We start from the raw sequence: 18,590 nt of genomic DNA on the forward strand, positions 1-18,590 counted from the left end.
GAGTTGACGTCAGACTAAGTGCTCAGCACCTGAACATTCCTATTAAGCTGCCTATGTGAGCTGAGCTCCTGAACATCTAGATGTTAATCAGGACATTTAAAGGTCTAAAGGTAATTCAACAGTTTTCACACAGGAAAGAGTCTCCACCCTACACCCGCCAAGCCAAGGAAATTATTTGGATGCAAATTACTAAGCCACAGGTTTCCACAAGAGAGGATAAAAGCAGCATAAGATAAAATACAAACCCACAAGTCTGTTTTCAGTTGAAAATCTAGTAGCACTGTAGCTATTGGCACTTCCTCTTCAATGCCTGCTTCCCTGCATGAAACCAAGTGCTGCGCTGCAGGAGAATTTCAGCTTTTGGAATACAAGTTTCCACTTTTCTGCCAAATTGGCATTACCACTGGTAACACTCTTCTTTAGTCACGGACAAAAGAGTAAGTATTTCATCCCATTATACAATATGCAGTTACCTGAACGCTGTTGAGCAGATTCTAAGGGAAAGAATTTCCTCCTCGTCTTAGTCCTCTAAAAAAGGTCCTAACATTATTTTAACAGCAGTTCAGAGATCACTAGCAAAACACTGCCTTCTTTGCTTCTTGAAATGATTTTTGAAACCACTTTCAACACAAATATACGTGTACAGTACAAGCACATAAACTGCACAGTGTTATGCTTAGTTCCAACTCTACAACAGTTTACAGTGTTTAAACATCACAACACACACCAATCCTGTGTCTGTAAGCAGCCAAACCAAATCCACCACCGCAACCGCTGCTATTTCTTCACAGTGTTTTTCCTAAAGCTGCTAAAATACACATTTCCATCCACCTAGGTTCCAATAGGCTAGTACGGAAAAAACCGTAGCCACAAATAAATGAGCCATCACTGGATAGACAGAAGAATTTTCAATTACATAGAAAACAAGGAAACAGGCAACGGCACTAGATAACATACTCGGTTCATTTATTTAGATAAATGTAACTAAAATGTGGTACAACTTTTTTATTATAGAAACGTAATAAAAATAAAGTCTTTGTTGCTGCAATCCTGCAGTTGGAATTCCAAACTTATTCCAGCTGGGATTTTCCAGCTACTGCTGAGGTGCACTAGCACAGGATTTAGTTTCTTTGCACCACGCCCCCCCGCCCCCCCCCCAAAAAAAAAATTGCCCAAGGATTTTGCCAGTTGGAGAACAAAACAATATTGAGAGTTCATATTTATTGTTCCTCACAGCAAGACTTTAATCTGATTTTTTCAGCCACCAGTCTCACGTAACCCAAAACCATCTTTCTTGCCGTCCGCACGTCATGTGGAACACAGCGGAATCTGATTTTGTCTTCAGTCTCCACATCCAGTGCAAAAGCATCCAAACAGTACTCTCTCAATTCTAGGTAAACTCTTCATGTTCTTGTCTGTGCATATACATATAAAAAATTCCAGAGTTCACCATTTTTGGCTATTTAGAAACAGTTACCAACAGTTAAATATAACATTTAAATTTGACATTTCCCAAAATCATATGCACAGAATTTTCACTGCAGGCTGTAGGTCTGCTGTGTGTCCTTCACTGAAAGGGTTATAAAGAGGGAGCGTGGATCCTTTCTGTTTCTGCGGACCGCTATCTTTCCTCTCAGGGCCTCCCCTGCAAAAGTGAAAAAGAAATGTCTTGTCAAAGGCTGCAGTATAAACATCACAGAAAGCTTTTCAACAAGAATGACTGCGGTACAAATACTATACAAAACATCAAAAAACTGTATTCTTTGACAATTTTGCACATTTTGTTAATTTAACGGTTAGCTGGGAATTCCACTTCAATTCCCGTGCAGCTTTATTATTCGGACACAAATGACTGACATAATGCAATGAGATTTGCAAAGAATTGCGAAAACAGTTTCAGAGATTACTTGAGCAGAGACAGATTTGCCTGGTGGAAGGACAAGGTAAAGGAAAAAAGGGCATTATAGCATCTCTCCAGCTAGGAAGTTTAACCTAGTTGTGAACACACACGTTGTCAGAACTGCTGCAAAATGCATTATTTGATATATTTTAACATCCTATAATACCGAATGTTTTAAAAACTGTTAAGACTAAAGACCCTCTAAGGCAATTGAAATTCCACTATTTAAATCCATCCATGCGGCAACCTTACCCTTCAAAACATTTAAACAAAGCAATACAATAACTGAAATAAAAATTAAATATAATTTCATAGATCGCATCTGACTTCATAGAACAGAACCCCGAGATTCTGTTTGTAAAGGCTGTTAATGAAATGGAGCACTTAATTGTTCTCAGCTATTTCTCATGCCTAACCACATTAAATCTGCCTTTCTAAACAGTCTTTTCTGAGGGCCGAAGCAAACAACAGCAGTGCGACCAACTAACAGAAAGGCAGTTCTGAACAATTAATCAATGTCAAGTAGATAGAAAATGACTGATGTTTTTTCACCATTCTGCTGTCCTACGAGCTGCCTGGAGGAAGCTGTCTCTGGGACTCAGCTGCATCACCTTGCTCTTATCATGCTCAGCTGAACGCAAGTAAACCACACAGTGCCATTGCAGTTTGATTAGGACAAAACTGAATCTATTACGATCCCCTTCCCGCATTTTTATTATCCCTCGGGGAGCCCTGAAATTTGTCGCCAAAAAACCCCAAACCCATGAAAAAATTCAGCAAAAGTGCTGCACAAGCTTGCTAGCACAAGGAAAAAAGCATCCCTAGGTCCATACTGACCCACTGTCAAATAACACATGTCTGATTACATGCTCTACAGTACACCCTTTACATGTGCTCTGAACACTCTAAAATAGTTGATTTTGGTTCTGACTTTTACCATCAGTGAAAACTGTAAGCAATCAAATTTCTCACTTATGTTTGTGCAATACAATCATACATTGGGCAAGCCTGCAGTTTGCGAGCAAAGGTACCTCTCAGTGCAAGAGCCCTATCACTAAGCGCGTTTAGGCCCAACAAACCGTATTTTTTCAGTCCGTAACTTGATTAATCTGAAACAATTTGACTCGCCCCAGAGATTCCATGCAGTCTCCTGCAGAAGTTGTATCTACAGGATGCAACTTAGGGGATGCATCCCCTCCCTCTTTGATTATGAAAAATATCGAAAGAATTACTGAAGGTAGCCAGGAATCAAGTTCTTTCAGGTTTCCTTCTTTTCTTCCTGTGGAAGAGCTTTATGAAGCTTACAGTGAGACAAGAACGTGGTACTCAAAACATTCTTTATTCTGACCCCCATTAAAATTTAAGAACCTTACAAAAGATCTCACGGGCATTATTTCAAAGACAGCTGCTAGAAAACTGCAGTGGATTTAGGCTAAACTTTAACTACCAAACTGCTGGTGAGAACCAGCTCTGCAAATCCCCTGCACGGCAATAGCCACAAGCTTCTAAGTCGTAGTCGTACGTGCCTTCACTTATCTAACAGTAAGCTTTGACACGACTCTTCACGATAAGGTCGTCCTTGCTTGAGGCTGACAATTTAAACATTATCTAGTTTTCCACGTCAGTTTAGACTCACTGAACCCCCTATCTTATACAACACTGCGGTCTAGCATGCAACTGAAAGAAAGCAAGTCTCAAAAGCATTACTCAGGAAGAGTTGGCTAAAAGGTAGTTTCCATAAACCATCTATCTTCTGAAAATGAAAAAGAACAGTGAAAGACAGAAATCATTCATGGTGGGACCAAGAGCATTTCCCTTACACTCAATAGCTTATCCCTTATCCTCTCATTCGTCTTCTTAAACTGCAGGCACCTGCAGCTGCACGCAGACCATCACCTTCCCATTTGGCTGCTTCTTTTACTGAGCCCCCAACCCAAGGGGATCCAATGAGCAGTCTCTGTACCGAGCACTAATTCACTGCCTTTCGGTGTTATCTGTCTGATCTGCGACATCCTTCTTCCACCGGCTGCTTACTTCCATAAACTAATCAACTGTTTGCCAACCCCTTCGGTTACACCACTGTTCGCCCTCTTCTGAAACTCTGTTGAGGTTCTGTCTTTTCCTTTCATGCTCTGAGTATATTCTCTGAAGAGTTTTCGTACCGAATTGGCATGTTCCAACTCCCCAAGACAAACGATGAACTAGGCTGCTGCAAAGAAGTCCACGCAGCCAGTTGGGTGAGGTAAGACAGCCTTGCATGGCTGCCCAAGATAACGTGCACACGCTGCAAGTGACCGAGATTCCCAAGATTGCTCAGGTACCAGAAATGGCTGCCACAGGGAACGGCAAAGACCAGACACATGGTCCTCCAAAACGTACAGCTGCAGTAGTCCAACTCACTCACCCAGAACTAGTCTTAATTCACTACTTGTTGTAGCAGAGATGCTAAACTGTATAGCCTTGTCCCAATCTTTCTCTCTCAGCAGTTGTGACAAAATTCTGAGAAAACCAGACTGTTGGTGCCGTATGAACTCATAACCCCTTGCAGTTGCAGAACTTGCAGAGGGGGGCGCACAGAACAGCACAAGAAGTCCATCTGAGATGTCCTGTGTAGGTACAGAACCTCTATTATCTTTCAAAGAGAGAAAAAGCCATGAGAAGAGATTCTCTCACTTTAGTGCCCGAAATACACACTTAGAAATGCTTCTGAAAAGTCAGCAGGATGATTTTAAACTGCAGATTTCAAAAGATACAGCATGACGTATGCAAGATATAGCGTGCCCTCAAACATCAAATTTTAACAATTACTAGATTTTAAAAGTGAGCATAATTTTGGAAAGTATCACTTGTAAGTAAACAAGTGACAGCATTCTATAGACACCACGTTGCAGCTGTAGACAAGCAAAACAGACACTAAAATCTCAGTTAGGAACCAAATTATCCAACTGGGATGCACAATATTGAAGTATTTCAGTGTAAGATCAAAACATTCAGACAGATTAATTGTGCCAGCATTGTTTTCCTACTTTTAACGAAGCGCTCTCGGTAGACAAATTAACATTTTTCAGTTTGTAAATTTACAAACAGCTACCCAATTATGGAAACTGGGGAGTTAAAGAAAATCAAGGATTTTACAGGGGCTTAGTCATGTGAGTTCTACTTCACTTTTGCTGTGCTAGCCCCTTTTAGCACCACAGAAAAACAAATCAAGGTTTTATTTCCACTGCAAGGCAATATCAAGAACGCAAAATGCCGACAATATGCTGGTTTATTGCTAATAGAATTTGCTTGCATACAGATCTAGGTTTTAACTTAATGCACTGTTACTGAAAAGATTCTGTGGGCCCTTTAAAATATTTTTTCTAAGCATTTTATTTATTTAGTAAATGCTTGAGACAGCCAAATGAGAAGGATATTCTGTATATAATTTTTTGTTAATGAAACTTAGCAGGAATATTTCAACAAACAACAAAAGAAGACGACTTATGTTTGGACCATTAATAAGCAAGAGATACTGCTTTGGCATCTCAATTTAAATTTTCAAAATAAAGACATTTTTGAGCTATTCAAAGGGCTGCTAAGTGAAGCCTTGTACTCTGTAGCAAGTCTACAAGACAATACTCTTTTGTCTGAGAAAGCCCAGCTTTTCTGGCAATAAAACATCATCTGGCTTCTTTCTCCAGTTTCTTTAATTTTACTGCTTGCTAAGCAGTTAAAGCATATCCAACACGCTGGCGCTATTTTATTTTACTTCATTGTACATCAGCTTCAAGTCTCTCGTCACAGTCTGTGAGGAGGAAAACTAGCTTTTCAGAATACTTGAGTAGTAAGAGACTATCCCCCACTCACACACTAAAGCTAAACCAAATCAACAGAAATTACCCATTAAAACTATATACAAAGCTGTCTACCATAGCTAGGTATCGAGCTGAAATTCAGTGGTAAATCAGAAGTATTAATTAGGTGTAACTTTTAAAGCCTCACTCTCCAGGTCTTTGGACCTAGATTAAACGTCTCCCGTTTCACCCTAGAGAATTTGCAAACATGGCACACCTAGCGCAGGCTGCGGCAGGAATGGCAAAGGAGGGAGCATTAGCTGCAAGCTCCATTCTTTGGCTTGTAGTGGCTTGATTCTGTTATCGTTAGAATAGAGATCAAAACATTCAGTCTTTTTCATGGTTGAGAAAATAGATCTATTTTTACAACAAATAACCTGGCATCAAACAGCTGAGAAAATTAGCTAGTTCACACTGCAGAACAAAACAATTTTGCCGTGGCATAAAGCAGCCTTTTCCTGTAAAATACCCAATAGGTTCAGATATCTGTAAACTCGACCTCTTTTACAGAGCAAATCCAAATACAATCAGTGCTTTATAACCACTTCAGGCATATCCCCAAGAGCTATAAAGCATCTGATAGAGACTTTAAGTCAGCCTTACTATTTTACTCAGAATTACAAATCTGAGGGAACCATTTTTCTTTACTGGGGGGGGGGGGAAAAATGCACTGCCCTGAGAGATGCTTTCACAACAAGAAATCATTTTAAATGCATTTCATACCACCGAATTCCTCTTTCACTACCTATTGAAATACAGAAAGCAAATGCAACCACAGGTACACCGGTCAGATTATTGCAAGACTTAAAACGTATTATTTCTATTTATTTTCCAATATTTACTACGAAAAGAGCTTGTCCTGACTCAGTGTCGCAGACAACACCAAGCTGGGCAGGAGGGGTGACCTGCTGGAGGGTAGGAAGGCTCTACAGCAGGATCTGGACAGGCTGGATCGATGGGCCGAGGCCAACTGTGTGAGGTCCAACAAGGCCGAGTGCCGGGTCCTGCACTTGGGTCACAACAACCCCGTGCAGCGCTACAGGCTTGGGGAAGAGCAGCTGGAAAGCTGCCTGGCGGAAAAGGACCTGGGGGTGTTGGTCAACAGTTGGTTGAACGTGAGCCGGCAGCGTGCCCAGGTGGCCAAGAAGGCCAACAGCATCCTGGCTTGGATCAGAAATAGTGTGGCCAGCAGGCCTAAAGGAAGCGATCGTCCCCCTGTGCTCGGCCCCGGTGAGGTCGCACCTCAAATACTGTGTTCGGTTTTGGGCCCATCACTACAAGAAAGACATCGAGGTGCTGGAGCATGTCTGAAGAAAAGCATCGAAGCTGGTGAAGGGTCTAGAGTACAAGTTTCATGAGGAGCAGCTGAGGGAACTGGGGTTGTTTAGCCTGGAGAAAAGGAGGCTGAGGGGAGACCTGATCGCTCTCCACAACTACCTGAAAGGAGGGTGTAGTGAGGTGGGTGCTGGGCTCTTCTCCCAAGCGAAAGGACAAGAGGAAACGGCCTCAAGTTGTGCCAGGGGAGGTCTAGATTGGATATTAGGAAAAATTCTTCACCGAAAGGGTTGTCAAGCATTGGACCTGCTCCTGCCACAGACTAGAGTGGCCGGATGGGCCACAGCCACTTCATCACATCTCAGCTCCATAGCCCCTGTGACTTGCCTTGTAGCTGGCTCAGCAGTATGCATGTTTTGCAATGCCGTCACTGCTGCACAGGAGACACAGTGAGCATTGCCTTGGCTGGAAGAGCTCAGATCTGAATTAGCCCCATCCACAATGCTGGAGATGAAGGTCCAGCCAGGGATACTGGCAGCCATGTGCCTCCTGGTGATGGTACAACCATGTTCCTCAGGGGCTATATGCACCCCGATACATCAAATCACCTGAGGAAAGGGTGCAAAGAACTACGAGGAGCTGCTTGCAGCATTCCTCTAAATCATCTTTTATGTCCACATTTTGCTCCTCACATGTAACTCGAGACTGACTTACCCCAACAGGGAGACCATGGTGGAGCACGCAAGCAGGGAACATGCACTATGATGTTTGCTGAAGTTTGCTTTAGTGGTTGGGGTGGGGTGGAGGAACCTGTCTCTGCAGGGCAGGGTCGTTGCTGGTCGGATACGCAGGGCAGGCACAGGGAGGAAATGTACTATCAGCAGCCCAGCGTCCATGCAGAAACACAGCAAATAGCTATGATGCAGTGATAACAGGCAAGTATTCTGGCAAGATGCTAGCTGAGAGAAAGCAATAACCCTTTTTCTTTTTCTTTTCTGCATCAAAAAGTACATGAAGTTAGTTGTAAAGAGAAGGTACTCTTCTCTGCCATCAGACCCTTGTCAACATGAAAGAAAGCTTCTTTCAAAGACTTTGAAGCTTCCACTATCAGCTAGAATTGTGATCCTGGTGCCTGAACGGTCACTCGCACCCCAGTGAGTGCATTGCCATGTCCATTGGTCAGAGGCGCATCTCATAACCGAATATTGCTGATGGTGATGCTCTTTGGAACAGGCTGCCCAGGGAAGTGGATGAGTCGCAATCCCTGGAGGGATTTAAAAGACATGTAAGCGTGGAGCACTTAGGGACATGGTTTAGTGGTGGACTTGGCAGTGTTAGGTTTACAGTTGGACTCGATGATCTTAAGGGTCTTTTCCAGCCTAAAGGAGTCTATGAATACATTTAGTCACAAGTGGGTCTTCTTCGCTGTGTCTCCCAAGGCCGTATACACATTTCTTATTGTAAGAATTTCTACAGAGCATTGAGGAACATTGGTAAACACAGGGATGGACATAAAGGCTGAAGCCTTCAAATGATGCAAATGTGTTGAATCTAATATAGTCACTTTTTTCTTCAATTACCTTGCATTGAGAAAGTTCCGTCTGAAGAGAAGAAGTTTCCCCAAAAGCTAAGTACACTTGGAGAGGAGCTCAGTTCAACATGCCAGGCAGAAACAACGCATGGTAAAACTGCCACAAGCAGTGCTAATTCATTAACAAGTGACAGACGAGAAACAGCTAGAAGTGCAATTTTACATATACTGCAGAAGTTTGAGCAGTTTGTTTAGCTGGTAAAATGGTAAACAAAAGACTGAAGAAATCAAAAAAACATGGTTAACCACAAATTACCAAGATGAATATTCAAGCCACTATTCTTACAAAGGAAAAAAAACAATATGAAAAAATGGAAAATAAGGAAATCTGTACTTATAGTAACACATCTTGACGAAAAATATTATTTTTTAACAATGAAGGAGAAGGATCAAAGTCAGGGTGAATGGGTTTTCAAAAAAAAAAATCACCTAAATAAAGAAAAATTCCTATGTATGTATCAGGAAACAGGTTCTGCCCTGATGGGCTTATGTCATCAATGAAAAACAAATACCCCACAGGAATTAAGACTGGGATTACACAGGAAAAGGAAATTACATCAAGAGTTGCTCTCAGAGCCTTCTCTAACACTAGAAATAACAGGCAAAGAATCCTAGAATAAAGTGGTAATTTTATAAAAGATATAAAACCAGACAGAATGGGTAAAAAGATGGGAAATGGGAACTTAAATAATTACGAAGAGAAGGAAACGGGCAGAAAGGAAAAAGAAACAGCTATAACAAGATTTGTTACGGGAATAATTTTAAGAAACATCAGCTAATAAAGAGAAAGGAAGGAGTTATAGCAAAAGTGATCTTCAAGGTCAACTAGGTTGCGTTCACTGCTTCAAAGCACACTGTTTCTGCAGTTGTCTTCAGAAAGTCACGACACCCAGACTAGAATTCTGGAGCCAGGCACACCTCCCAGTAATTTTACACATTTGATAAATGTCAAATGATCTATGTAATATTAAATAATGTGCATATTCTAACAAATGTCATTGCACTTAAAAAAGTTGCACTTCACACCCTATGACATTGAAATTTAATGAGTTGTAGCAAGGAGACCTTAGCCAGCCTTGTCTAGAAAGAGAAACTGAACAGAACACAAGCCAAGTACAAACGCACCAACGCATATGTGCGCCCCAAGAAGTGACAGGACCTAAGAATCTGCAAATAAAAATTATTTAAAAATATAAAGTCAAAGCATGAAAGAGAGAAATGATTTGTCAGATACCATAGACCACAGTGCCTTTAGGAAAGGTTCCTGGTAAAAAGTTGTCATGGCTGATAGCTGGAAGAGGCAACTGTAAAAGCAGTTTAATTGAGTGCAGATGCTACTTTCACCATTGTACATTCCTAATTAGGTCTGTTAAGAGAGACAATATTCCATCTACATCAATACTTCTCTATAGCATCTCTAAGCTTCTTGACCTCAGGGTTTTTTTGCAGCATTCGCATTAAGCTTTTGTATGCTTTCCCCCAATATGTCCGATCTATATATAAACTGTTCAGGTCGGGGCCATGTATTACCGTGAGTTTATTAACCAACCAGCAGCAAAGAGCCCCATTCTGAGGTTCCTCCCTTGGTCCCACTAGTCTGTAAAGAAAAACGGCCCTCAGAGGCAACTAATTCACCACTGGGTGAGCGTTCAACAGTGGTATCTAATGGTTAAATGGACAAAAATTAAGAAATCATAAAACAGCATAAAAATTTAACTACTTTATTTCCTTTGACTATACGAAGACTAGGAGAGTCTGAAAGGAAGTGCAATTCTACAGGAGTAAGAGGGCAAGACTTATAATTCTTGACCTGTTGTATGTCTATGCTCTTGCATGACTATCCTGTAATGATCATGGACATATTTCTGTGTCTATAAAGCAAGGACTATTTTGACTACTTGCACAGAAATGTATTTTCAAGACTTACCAAATAGAACTAATTAAAACCACTAACAAGCATCACTTGAGTCTTCAAAACCTTACTTCAACAATTTATCATTGTTGATATCCGAATTTTGGGTTATCCCTGATGTAACAGGCATATCAGGTTATCCCTGATGACAACAAAAACTTTTTTACTTGCATCAAATTCGAGGTGAAACATATACAGTACTTACCCATTTAATACAAATTTACAGTGTATCGAAATAACATCTTCCGTACTTCAATGCATCAAGTTCATGGCTGCAAGTTCTTTGAAACTGTTTCAATTTACAGAGTAATCCCATAGTACCAGGTATAACACCCGCACACATATTCATGATTCATTTAACAAATACAGCGTAGTTCAGGAGTGCTACAAAAAAATCCTATGCAATCGTTAGACAAATATGATACTTAAGAACATTAGTAATGTTGAAATTAAGAGAATGGTATCAGTAATGTTCTGGTCTTGTATTTCTCTGTGTCAGAAATGCTTTGATACAGAAGTTCTCATCAAAATTACAGTATGGATCTATGCAAGTGTAAGACATATGCCCGCTCACAATATACCTATGCAGACATCTATATGTATTTTTAACGAGAATTTTGCATAGACAGATATTTCCCAGTGCTTTGCTGAGAGAAGAAAAATCTCTTCAGCAGCAGCTGAAAGATTTCCTTACTAATTCTTTTTAACACTTATGTCATTTTTAACGTATTTTAGATTTAAATTTAATGGTAACAGCAGTGTAACACAACCATTGTTGCACCACAACTGAATTTAAATATACCTGCTTCTACAGGAATTGGTTTCTCCAGGAGAAAAACTGTCTGCTTCCAGTGTGTTTTGGTACACTGGGGACCAGTTGAAAACAAGACCTGCAATGGAAGAGTTCAAGAGTTTGATTGAGAACAACATTTTTGATATCACACCACATCAATCAATTACCAAACACACATGCACGTGAAGTGTTTGCTACAGCAAAATAGACTCGCTGCCAAACACCTCAAGGCAGAATAAAATACAAAACCACCCTCATCTCTCAAAGACATTTTTAAAATGCATAACCTAATACTCACCTTGTTGTGACAGTTCTTCTCAAAAAATATATCAAAATAACCAGCAACTGCCTATAAAACGAGGAAAATGCAAATATGATAAAGGAATAATAGCGACACTCAAGAAAAAGTCTATCGTTAATATATACATTTATTGGTATTTCTACTCCCTTTCAAGCCTTTACTAAGAGGAACAAGCTTAGATTTATGCTTTCGGGCATGCTAGAATCCTAAGTAAAAAAAATAAGCTGTCATCGCACCTTCATTCTACTGGAGAATATGCAGCCCGCCGTAACTGCATTTTATTACGCACCAAATTTTAGTCTCAGTTTCCAAAACAACCCACACACCCTAACTGCAACTCGAATTACAGATGAGAAAAGCGCCTTTCAGATGTGCAAACCCACAAACATAAAATTCAGTCCTTGTCCTCTACGGCTCCAACGACCCTCACCAAATACACCCACGGTACAAGGGACTCTGCGTGACATGTCCGCTCTTAGTGTGGCTTAACGCTATTTTCCACAAAAGCTCCCTGGGAACAGAGGCAGAGCATAAGCAGGCAGGGAATATTTTTCCTCCTCTACTACACACACAGGTTAAGGAAAAAGATTCACAAATGTTTCATGCGGTCCTTTCCAGCAGTTAATAATTTCTAACAGTAACTCTCCACAGGGTTCCTCGGAACACTTCTTCTGTCCCTCCTGCCATCCCACTCCTATCGTCAAAAAGAGCCTCTCTTTTCAGTACATAATTCATTAGTGGGACTTTTCATCCAGCTTGAAGAGGAAAAGAAATACAAAATGTCCACACACAGAAGAGTATACCCACACTATTAGATACACAGTCTTTTAATACTGGCCTGCTTTTTTGACAAAAGTGCCTTGTGAGAGTCCCAAAAATTCAAAGAATTCAAATAAAGAACAGGAAGATGCTAATAAAAGACCATCCACCTCTGAAATCCTGTCCACGCTCACCTTTCTTTGCTTTCTAGCGTCTCCTACAAAAAGGCTACAGCAAATCAGACCATGGGCCCAAGGCAGTTATGCCTTTCTATTACACGTCAGCCTGAAGAAATGATCCAGAAGAGGCTTTTGAGTAACTCCAACTACAGCAGCCGGGGACTCTCTATCCCTGTGACAGCAGGAAGGGATTCTCCCCACGCCAGCTATATAGTACATTCAAATGAAATATGTACCAATTCAATGATAGCAAGCCTGCTGCGTGAAAACTTACTGCAAACAACTGATTATAACCTTCCTCGCATGGCACCAGTGTTTTTTCTCCTACTCTAAGAAACCGGCTGTTCTGAATAGTTAAAAAGGACAAGTTCTGTAGCATGCCCTTCGTATTGACTCATAAATAGATTGTGCAGGAAAAAAAAAAGTCAAACATGCTTACAAAATTAAGGTTAACAAACTGTATGGCATAGGGCTTTATCATTATGAAATATGTAATCTGAATGGTAGCTAAACCATTCTGGTATTTTTCCTTTGTAGTCTAAATCCCGAACAGATTTCACCAACATGGTGGTGAATATAACGTCTTCAAGCAAGTAAGTCTGTGTTAATGCACTTGCGTTAGCTCTTCAACCTAATGGCACTCCAGATAAGCCTGGAAAGTTCCAAATTCTGATGTCGGCAAATATTCTTGAAAAAAAAAACCTAACTAAGGAGACACTGAGGAACCTTTGTAACAAATGAGTACCAGATGTTGGAAGCAGTGACTCTTCCATTTCTTAAGTAAAGTCCTATCACTCAATGCTGAGAATCTCATTCCCAAGTGAATTACAGACTTGCCTCTGATACGCCTTTTTGAGTAAAGATTGAGAAGATTTTGACAAAGTTTTATTGACCCATCAGACTACTTCTATTGATGCACAATGTTTTCTGGACATTAGTCAGAGATCTACTAAGCCATAAAAATATTTTTCAATCATCAGGTCAATACTGTTGATATGCTTACAAATAAGACCTAGGATATGATTAGTGGAGAAAGGAAAACAAGGTTGTGACAACAAAAATCCATTAAGAGTTGTGAGAAAAAAAAAAAATTGGCTTCCAGAGAAAATGAGACAATCAAGCTATGTTTTGGACCAGAAAGCTAAAAGCTCCAAGCAGACATACCATAGCTAAGGTGGATGCAATTATCTATGCACTTGGTAGCACGAAATAACAGAAACACCCTACATGCTACCCTGAGATTAGCATTTTTTAAGCTGAAACGAAACTGCAGTTATAAGCAAAGAATTTGTCCTCTGCTATTTGATGCCTCCTATGCTCAGGGAAAGAGGATTTGTACACCTTCCGTAAATGACAAGGATAAATAAAACACCAAATTCCTTACAGTACCAATGGTTTTCCTAACTGAAAGGGCCTGAAATGCTGACTTTGACTATCTAAATCAAGAGATAGTAACAGTATTCATTATACATCACAAACACCACCTTATGCAGAGCTCCAGGGATTACAGAGTTCAAGAGTTCAACAGATTGCAGAGAATAAGAGTTCTACATTGATCCATTAAATTCTTTTTGTTACATTTTAAAATGCTTAAGTGACCTTTAATATTGATACTCAAATAATTTGAGCCAAAAGGAAAAAAAAAATACAGAAAAATATTCTAACAAGGTATATTCCTCAAGTCCATAAGGATAAGATGATGCGTTCCCCCACATTCCTCAAACTTTGGTTAGTTAAAACTGGGCAGGGGGGCACCCCAAAACTAAAACACACACTCTCTGATGAGCTACGTCAACAGGCAACCTCTGTCTCGCATAGCTACATGGAAATTACTTGCTTAAAGGTAAATACATACAGGAGAGAGTTTGAAAGATGTTTTGAAAAATAACTGCAAGAGCACATATTGCAATTTAGATATTTAATGAGTATCTTTTATTAATAGCATTTCAAACGGGTTTTGAGCCAACTAAGAAAACCAACCACACACACACTTTGTTTGACTATTTTCCTTTGTGAAATTGGCTGCAACTATGCAATTTGTTTTCAATAAACATTTTCAGGCAACCTGCCATCATTTACCAACACTGCGTTTGATCTCCAGACAGAAATCTCTCCCCTCGTATTTTAAACCTTTGGGAAAACAAAAAGTCTAATACCAAACCCAGTAGTTACCGACCAGCTGCAAAATTTGTTTTAATATTCATTCCGGCAGCTATTTTACAAGCCAATTACAGTTGAGAAAATACAGAAAGCAAAAATGCACAGATTAAATACATCCCACTTTGATGCACACAGCCTGTGGCTTACCCAGTAAAACAAGAAGCCAAACCAAAAATTTGAAGTCGCTGTTCAACAGAAGTACGGTTATTTGCCTACACCTAGGTAATAAACATAAGGTCTTATCTATCCTAAAGCCTGCCGGTAACTCCAGCCTAAATTAACTACCTTCTTCCTTTCCTCTTCTTGATTTCACGTGGAAGATTCCATGTGCTAGACTGCGTGTGTTCCCCTGCCAATAACATAGCACTGTAAAAGGCACTCAATTTATCTGAATTATACATTACTTTAATGAAGTAAATTCAGTTTTATTTCTGAACAGATGCATTATAGGAATTATTAAATTCACCAGCTCTTCTCAAGAAAAGGGTTGTTCCGTATGGTGCTCTAAAGCATACGTACATTTATACGCTCATCCAAACACCATGCTATGTTTAAATGTTTAAATATACTGATGCCTTTTTGAGACCTTTCTGCTTTTGAGCCATTTTGTCCTATTGATCTGCCCCACGTCAGCTACATAGATACCTACAGACTCAAAACAAGCACACCTGGCCTTCGTAAAACCCGCCAGAGGAAGGTGTAGAACAAGAAAAGCAATCAGTAAGGACAGTCATAACAGGTTTCAATGACCTTAAAGGTCTTTTCCAACCTCAATGACTCTATGATTCTATGTCACAGGCAAAGTATTGGAGGATTCAAAGCTACAACACAGCTCTAGTTATTTCTCCTTTCAATGTTTTGTGAAAAGTTTTACATAAAACATTATGCTTTCTGCTTCTACATGAAGGAGAAGGAAGTCCTCCTTGAAAGACCTATGAAAAACTAAAATCTGACTGCATTACAGAAGCCTATTTCAATACTCTAAAATGCAAGTGCTAAAAACCCCTAAATGAAAACACCCTCCCCCCCGACACCCTTAAGGTATATTGGTGTAAGCCTTCCGCCACTACAAAAATGATCTGGTACCCAACACTAATGCCTGGGGGCGGGGGGGATTAAAAAAATTCACAAGTAAAGTACACGCAGATGACGCTTTCTACAATTTTATCTACAATCACTGGTCCTGTACATTTAAAAACAATATCTCACAAGTCTAAAAGCCTACACAAATCAAAGTCAAAATACCTGATAATACAAAACTAGCTATAAAATTGTGGTTTGGGTTACTACATTCTTTTGGGGAATTTATATCTTCCCTTACATCTTAATTTTTTTTAATTCATTACTTGTTGGTTTTATGCTGAAATACACAACACACATCTTTTATATCCAAGTACATTTCAGTGAAACAATTCTGTGAGTGCAGTTCAACACATTTTCCTTTCATTTCACTTTTGAACACTACTACAAATTGCAGTAGCTATAACAGTCAATCACAAACTTCCGTTAAATATTCAACACTACAAAAAAAGACATTTCCAATGTTCAGAGCTTGAAAGAAGATTAAGTCCTCCCTTGCTGTAAAATTTAACACATGCAGCTAAGCAGCAAAATATAAGGACAGAAAAATCACTTACAACTGGCATAGGAGAAGCAATCAGAGACACAAGCATATTAAAGTGGAATATAGGGATGGCCAGATTTTTATTAAAGGTGGCATCTTTTTTACAAGAAGTCTAACTAAAGAAAAGGAACAAGCAAGTAACAGCCCCATAAATTCCATATGATGTTTTACAACTACTGCCTTGTTTTGGTGTTGGGTGTTTTTTTGTGTTGGGTTTTTCTCATTGGTTTTTTTTGTTTGATTGGTTTTTTTAAGCATAACAGTAACAGTTATTTCTTGCATTGCAGTTTTCCTCATCTTTTTTCTCCACCTTTGACAGCTCATTTACAACTTCACGAACGACTAATCAGCACAAACTTAAGCCTTCTCTGGAAGAATCTTTCAAGTGCCAGTCTCTTGAATACCGGGAAAGAGGAAAACAGAAATAATGACTTCTGAACTGGTAATAAAAAACTGCAACTCTAGCCTGACACATGCTCCAGCCTCAAAGGATGTCAAGTATTAGGAAACACTGCTTCCTGTTCTCAAATAAATTGCCAGGAGAAAAGCAGAGATATGAGGACAAAACCTCCAATCCCAGAACAAAGTCTCCATATTTACCCAGGGAACTAAGAAGGTTACATAAAGAAGTAAGGAAAAATTTAGGAATAGATGTACATTACAGACACTGCAAAGCATCATCCTATAAAGGTCAACAAAGAGTTCACTCAACTACAAATAAAATATTCCTGAAATTACAACAGCAGCCATTAACTTCTACCTGATTTTGTCAAACCCAGGTTTTGATGAAGAGTTCATGAAAAGTAGCTTACGGTCTTCACCCATCACTGAGGGGTTCTAAGGTGTTCACGCAGACGTACAAAAAAAACTGTAAGTGAAGCACGTCCTCCCAGTAAGATTCCCTTGTCATCGACATATGTTTCTTCCCCCCCCAGACAAATTATTTTAAGCCTATTTTTTCCCCATTCATTCATGTAACACGTACCAAATATATTAAGAGCTTTAACATATGTAACAGATCAATATTACTACATATTATTTATACTCTTCCACTCAGAGCGCTTAGCTGAAACGAGAAGAAGAGTCTAAGCTTTAATTCAAACATATCCCAATACTAAGGCTTTTTTCTGAAGAAAATGGCTGGCTGTACATGCAGCATTTTAACAGGATAAAACAAATGAGACTGCTCGACTCCTTATGAGAACTCATAAAGGCAACCTTACCAATTCACTTAGGAACAAGGAAATTAAAAATTATCATCATCGCCATCACCTACAGTGAGTAATTTATCATTCTTGCTCTTCACTAGTATCATGTTCCAACAGTGAGTGGCTACAACAAATACAATTAGACAGCTGGCCACAGAAGTGGGAGATAATGTGCTTTTGATGGAGTTTATCCAAGCATGGAGATGGAATGTTTGTCATCCACACGGCAGAGTTGCTGCATTTGTATCACAGGGAAAAGAAACCCCTCCTTATTAAACCCAACAATTTTGTGTTTTAAAAAGACTAAGAATCTGGAGATCACTACAGAGGAGGCTACCAGTAAGTACACAGATCAGAAGGACAAATCCGGCTCTGTAACACGATAGCCTTTCCTTTAAACAGAAATCGGGCATTTGAGGTGCGTTTAACCGTGGTACCCAAAGCCAGATTTCCAACTTTTAGCTTAGAAAAAATTTAGTTTCTCACCTAATTAAAGACTTATATACTAATGCTTGTTGTTGGCTCCCAAGTGGAAGATTGAACATTAAGAAATGAAACTGTCTAACACTTAGGAAGATTTTAACAAGCAAAGGTTTTTCCTTAGTCAAAATAATTTTCTCCAATCAACTCAACTTCCTTTTTCCTCCTAAAGGTTTTAATACATCAGTCACGTCCTCTGCTTCATTATCCTTCTTTCACCCCCTTCCTCCCTCCCACTTTTTATACACATCCCCTGCTCTTTGACAAGATCTCCTGGGAGCAATGAAGAGATACTGCCATTTTCCTCCCGGGGGATATTGTTATTCAGCTAGGAAAGATCAACCTTGATGGACTCACAGGGGAAACGCTAGCAAACAAAAGAGAAAGTTTGTCAATTGATTTCTACACTGAGGGTAATCACCATTATATTTTATCTCAAAAGCTCACACAGTGATCAACTTGGAATACAATTAATAGAATATTTTCCTAGCAGCATCCACTAACTGATATTAGCCAGATGTCTCATTAAAATCAGCAGTGACAAACCCTAGCTCTTTACTAGGGAAATGCAC

The 18,590-nt window shown here is 39.7% G+C and overlaps 1 protein-coding gene across 2 annotated transcripts in view; it reads right to left on the reverse strand.

Annotated features, from left to right (window-relative positions):
• Positions 1-962: 962 nt before the first annotated feature.
• The window catches only part of PRMT3 (protein arginine methyltransferase 3), a 71,993-nt gene continuing 54,365 nt past the window's right edge, over positions 963-18,590 (reverse strand). For both annotated transcript variants that reach the window (XM_049820159.1, XM_049820160.1), the window contains exons 14-16: positions 11,606-11,656; positions 11,317-11,404; positions 963-1,645 (exon numbers count right to left, since the gene is read on the reverse strand). In XM_049820159.1, coding sequence (XP_049676116.1) covers positions 1,536-1,645; positions 11,317-11,404; positions 11,606-11,656 — 249 coding nt within the window. In that variant the 3' untranslated portion in view covers positions 963-1,535. The remainder of the gene's footprint in view (positions 1,646-11,316; positions 11,405-11,605; positions 11,657-18,590) is intronic.

The sequence above is a fragment of the Accipiter gentilis genome, chromosome 17 (genome assembly GCF_929443795.1).
Source record: "Accipiter gentilis chromosome 17, bAccGen1.1, whole genome shotgun sequence".
NCBI lineage: Eukaryota > Metazoa > Chordata > Aves > Accipitriformes > Accipitridae > Astur > Astur gentilis.